General features: G+C 36.2%; 1 protein-coding gene across 1 annotated transcript in view; it reads right to left on the reverse strand.

Annotated features, from left to right (window-relative positions):
* CPS1 (carbamoyl-phosphate synthase 1) overlaps window positions 1–6,000 on the reverse strand; it is a 357,074-nt gene that overhangs the window by 119,902 nt on the left and 231,172 nt on the right. The window contains exon 7 of the mRNA XM_035007224.1: window positions 4,460–4,606. Coding sequence (XP_034863115.1) covers window positions 4,460–4,585 — 126 coding nt within the window. The 5' untranslated portion in view covers window positions 4,586–4,606. The remainder of the gene's footprint in view (window positions 1–4,459; window positions 4,607–6,000) is intronic.

The raw sequence follows: 6,000 nt of genomic DNA on the forward strand, positions 1-6,000 counted from the left end.
TATCTCACTTGCCCTACCCTCATCTAGGCCCTGTTTGACTATCGCTTTTTCAACAGTTTTATGGCAAGAAGCTCAAAATTACAAAGCACTCTTGATGACCAGCAAATGAGTTTGCATTTTAGAAAGGCAGGGGGACGGGGGAGCAATATAAAAAATGGAGTACATAAACAAAAATGTTCAAAAGGGAGGTTACCTCCTAATTAAAGAAATATCATTCACCCAAATTTTACAAAGTTGCTAATCATCCAGACTAATTATTCAACCATTCATTTGTGATTGAAACATAATCTATTTTTTCAAAAATGTGCATCATCTTGGATGAAATCCAGCCCTAAAAACATATCTATATGTAGTAAAGGTCTGATACAATAGTTATTCTTGAAAATGTATGATAAACCTATCCCTACCCCCACCTCTAAATATACAAAGAGGCTCCAATATAATAATGAACTCTATTTCAAGTGAATGTCTTTAAAGCTACTACAATATAACTAAAGGATTCTAATTGTAGGAGTTTTTGTAGTTGCCAATTTCTAATCAAATGACAATAGCTCCTCAAGATTGAGCTAAATAGGTAGTTTTATGTTGGAAATAGAATATAAAAATCTTACAAAATGAAAACCTTTCAAAGGGAATAATGACTCCTAGGGCTCAATTGTATCTGAAGTACCAGAGAGAAGGCTACTTGGACTGTTAGGTTCCTAGCTTAATTGTAACACAAGTCACCATTTTGAAAACCAAGTGGATTAATGTTAGAAGCAGTACCTATTGAACCCTTTTCATAAGGAACTTAACCTTTTCAATTTAATACCTTTGATTTCCAAATTCATTTGCAAGTAAAAATAAAACTAGTCTTGGTGACTTTCCAAGACCTGTGAATTCAGAATTCTTAAATTTATGTTTCTTGAAATCAGAGACTATCCACTTACTACCCATTTATTTCCACTTACGATTCTTCCTGTATACTCACAGGATAGAAGCTTTAAAAAAGGATATTAAGATGTACATCCTGACTTTTGGAACTGAATTCAAAATAGTAAAGATCCTTTGTTTCATAGTTCTTGAGATATGTTTAATATTAAGGCAAAGGTGAAAAAAATCATTATATATATTTGAGAATTTTCATCAGACATTTTGTCATTGTAATAATTTGTAGTCCATGAAACACATGAAGAAACTCTGATCAGTCTACTAAGTCCTTCTACTAAAATGTATAGGACAGAATTTTTTTTAAGTAGCCAGGGTTTGGAGTGCCTGGGTGGCTCAGTCGGTTAAATGTCCAACTCCTGGTTTCTGTTCAGGTTGTGATTTCGCAGTCATGAGATGGAGCACCATGTTGGGCTCCGTGCTGAGTGGGGAGCCTGCTTCAGATTCTCCCTCCCCCTCCCCCTCTGCTCCTACCCCTGCTTGCTTGCACTCTCTCTCTCTCTTTCTCTCCCAAAATAAATAAATAAAACCTTAAGTATCCAGGGTTTGGTTTTACAGTATTTTATAGATTTTTTCTAAAGATTTTATTTATTTATTTGAGAGACAGCATGAATGGGGGAGGGACAGAATGAGAGGGAAAAGGACAAGCAGATTCCCTGCTGAGCTGGGAACCAGACACAGGCTGGAGATGGGGCTCAATCCCAGGACCCTGAGATCATAACCTGAGCCAAAGTCAGAAGCCTATATTTTAGGCATCTGAACAATATTTTATAGATTTTTAAGCACTGATTATATGTGATAGTCACATAATCCTTTGAGACTAAGTCAAGAATTGTTTCTACACTACAGATAACAAAATATAGGCTCAAAGAGGACATGTGACTTGACCAAGTTCAGAGCATTAATAAATGCACAAGAGGGGTTAGAATCCAGATCTTTTTATTCCCCATCCAGTGTGTTTTCCACTACACAGCTACAACTGGCTGAAAGTAATATTGAGTACTGAACATTTTCTATGCTAATAGAAAAAGATTGAGGTCTCTAAAACTTCCATATGATATGGCTGTTGATCATGTATATCCTTGATATCTAATTCCTTTAAATGTAGAGCACCTTGAAATTCTTTCCTCTTCCTTGTAAGAGAAATACAACTGTGTCTATTGGCAAGGTACACTTTGTAAATATTGGCCACAGATAAATACACAAGAAAGGGCCACATAAAAGTACAAGTGCGTCACTGCTATCGTCAAGCCCACTCTGTCACCAATGGGACAAGAAAAGCGACCTCCCAAGCCATTGAAAAGGCAACTAATTTATAGGGCAATGCTTATAGATCTGCCCACAGGGTATCTTCTGCAATCTATTTACTAGCTATAACTAGCTATACTGCCACTAACCTTCAGTGACTACTCTCACTGCCCTTCACTGACCATTACATAACCACATTCTAAGAATTTTTAGGTGATGTCCATCTAAAAAGAAGAAATTTGCATATAATTTTCTAAAAGAGTTGCATTTTAAAAGTGAAAGCAGGAAGAAAAGTAGGTAGAGGACTGTTCCAAAATAAGTGAATAAAACACAAGCCCCCTTGGACTGCTGTACAGAATTTTAAGTCACTATTGTGAAGTTCAAGAACTTCTATTTTTCATGCCTGGCTTTCCTCCAAAACTCTGGCCAGTAATGATTGAGTGTGAGTAATGACTTCTACATCATGAAATGATGGCTTATTCCCCCTACAAATTTGTCATTCTTGGCTATGAACTTTGGCAGACCTTTAAAACATACATGCCACCCTGAGCTAGAAGAACTATTTTCACTGTAGTCTATCCATATAATTAAGTCATTTTGTTGTGGTTGTGATTGGGGTCATATAGAGCACTTACTATGATCATGGAGAACTGGCTTCTAATCTCAGTCATATCTATGCCATTTTAAGTAGTCGCTCAATTTCTCCATTTCTGGTGTCTGATGGAGGTACACCTATCCCTGCCTACTTATTTTTGTAAGAAGAAAAAGATATTCCAAGGGACATGGACTTTGCAGTCTTAGAAGACACATCTAACTGTAAATGGTATTACTTTCATTACTATCTATTCTCTCTGGAGTGATATATGAGTACCCTTGAGATATTACTAACACTGAACTAAAACCAGTATTCACTCTCAGAGTTTGTATCTAGTCGCTGCATCTTTGATGATGGTTTAGAACATATCTCCTTTCTAGCTTCTTGTTGCAATTAAACTGAATCCAAGAAAATGGTTGTTTCTAGGTTTTTTAATTTAAAATGGTAGTGTCTGATACTTTCCCCTGAGATCTTGTGTTATTTCCCTCTCTCTCTCTCTCCTTCCCCCTCCTCACTCCTCACCTCTGTCTCTTTCTGTCTCCCTCTCTCTTCCTTTCCTTTTACTCTTATTCTTTCCCCACCCTGTCACTGGAGACCACAAAGATCAACAGGCACTGCTTAGCCCTACAGATGTCACTTGGGGCTAAATATCATACTGAATCCTGACTTGAGCAATCTAAGCAATAGAAGCTGTGGAAGCATTTGGAGGATTTTTAGTCAACCCAGTGAGCATACAAAGTATTAGCAGAACACTCAAAACTATTAGGACCTATTTTTACACCAACAGATAGAGGTTGTTTTGGGTTTTTTCTACTTCACTTTTTATAGCTCTTACTACTAAAGAAGCAATCTATTTAAAGCTATTGTGATTACTTAAACTTTATATTCACTAAAAATGTTTTTCATTGGCAAAGTTTCCATGGGGTAATTTCAGACTTCTCTGGTAATAAATGCCTTCATAAAGTTATAGGAAGCCACAGAAGCTCCTACTGGAATTTCACAATCCAATGGTGGGGAAGAACACTTCATGTTCTCTTCCCAGACCTGTTTTTCAGTTATAGATACATTCAGAAGGACAGAATTATCAGCAGCTAATTGCCTCAGTGTCTTAATCTGCAAAATAAAAATAATAAATGTGGACTCCCAAGGGAAGGGCTAAGAGGGAAAAGAAAAAAGTAAAGATAAGGTCTACATCATGGATAGCAAATATCAGAATTATGTGGATATTTTCCTTCCAAAATTTTTTCCTAAAAAATGACATTTCAAAAGAGAAAAATATTACAGTGAGCCAGGAAAGCATAGCTTAACACATTACCTTCTGTGCTGTGGTTCATGAACATGGAAGCAACTTTGTGTTTGAACCCTAACTGTTGCATTAGTGACTGGGCACAGACAGAGCCCTGATAGCCTTTAAAAGTAATTTTTCCTAAACAGAACACTTACACTTTACATGTTCACAGGAACTGTGACCCTTCTTGACACTGGGTGAAAATTGCCATGATTTTACTCAGAGCAGTTGAAAATGAACATTTGCGAAACCCAGTAGACTCAATATTAAAGCCAATATTAATAAATTAGCACTTCAGAACTACATGCAAATCTGTATTGGCTTCCTAAGTAACACCTTTGCTTCATGCTAAACTACTCCCCATATGATTTTATCAGAAACAATAAATATGGGAATGTTACCTTGACAGAAAGGAGCCTGGTGCCAGGTCTTGAAAATTTCCATTGATGGTGTGCAATCACGTCGGTAAAGCCAAAACCAGTCTTCAGGGTCTTCACCACTTTGCAAGCTGTCAAAATCCTCGTCATTTTGAAGATGTTGATTTGTGACTAAAATTAAATAAAACTATATATATTTATGAGAATTTTGTTTTAAGATTTTTTAAATTAATGTGAAAGAAAGATGGGGGGTGCAGTCCAGTGTTTAAGGCTGACTGCACAGCAATCTTTGAATTTCCATTCATTCTGTCATTAAATGTCTTTAGCCACAGCTCCTCCTTCTCTTAACCCCTCCTCCTGAGGTAATGTTCGGAGATGTTCCATGGACATGTAATACAAATTGCAACACATCAAACACTACCTTCTCCTGCTGAGATAATGCTAGCGTTGTAGAAAACCAGTCATCCATCAAAGGAACTGCTTATGCAGCTGAATAAAATGACCTAGACACAGCGGATAACCTTAGGAATCTCACCCTAAAGAGTAGTAACTTTCTAATAATGCCAAAGATCAAAGGCTTTTACTTGTCTTAGATGTGATGTCTAATTTGCCTCAAAAGAGGTTTTGGATTCCCAAAGAAACCTGAAGAATTGCCATTTTCTGCTTAGAAAAAGATGTTGCAAACCACATATTGTAAAAATTACATCAGAATGAACTTTTCTCCATAAATAAAGATTGTTCTTTTTTGAGTTAATAAAGTAGTATATTACATCCTTACTATTGCATTGTTTTGTATTCCAAATCTTAAAGCAATCAGCAATATTAAGTAAAACACAACTGGAGCAAAGTAGCCTGTTTATATATCTCTCTCTTAAGAGTTATAAGAGTCATAAGAAGTGTATGAACAAGAGCAAGCATTGATTTTCATGTAAGTATTATTCCTAAGTCAAGATTTTTTTAGTTTTTAAAATGTTACATTTATAAAATTCTTGAGCATTCATGCTTCAACTAAGTCGAAATGGGTTCATGTAGCCTTTCAATCCCATATTTAATCAGGTAGGCAAAGGGTCTCATTGGCTTGTGGAAGCGCTCATGTCAGTCATGTGTCTGTGTAGATCAGGAAGCACTGTAGCATCATCCTTTAGTATCCCTGCAAAGGAGGCCAAGAAATGAAACCTCCCTACCAGGGCTTCCCATATGGAAAAGATGGCATAGAATGGCATAGAGATTGTAAACTTCACATGCATAAGATGAGTGCCAGAACTGGGGGAGTGAGATGACTTTGTTTTTTTTAAAAAAGGAACAAAGCTTAAGTTCAGTCTTCTGTCTTCCTTAATGCATTTTGTATAAACATTCTCTGAAGCCAAAGTACTTCATTGTCCCTGGTGATAGAAAACTGAAAAAATAGTCTCAATCTAGTGTATATAAGTAATTAATAAAATAAGTAATGTTATGGTAGTGTGTCCAAATGCAATGGAAAAGTAAAGAGAAAGAGAAAGAAGAAAGAAAGAAAGAAAGAAAGAAAGAAAGAAAGAAAGAAAGAAAGAAAGAAAGAAAGAAAGAAA

The sequence above is a fragment of the Mirounga leonina genome, unplaced genomic scaffold (assembly GCF_011800145.1).
Source record: "Mirounga leonina isolate KUSES-001 unplaced genomic scaffold, KU_Mleo_1.0 Mir_151, whole genome shotgun sequence".
NCBI lineage: Eukaryota > Metazoa > Chordata > Mammalia > Carnivora > Phocidae > Mirounga > Mirounga leonina.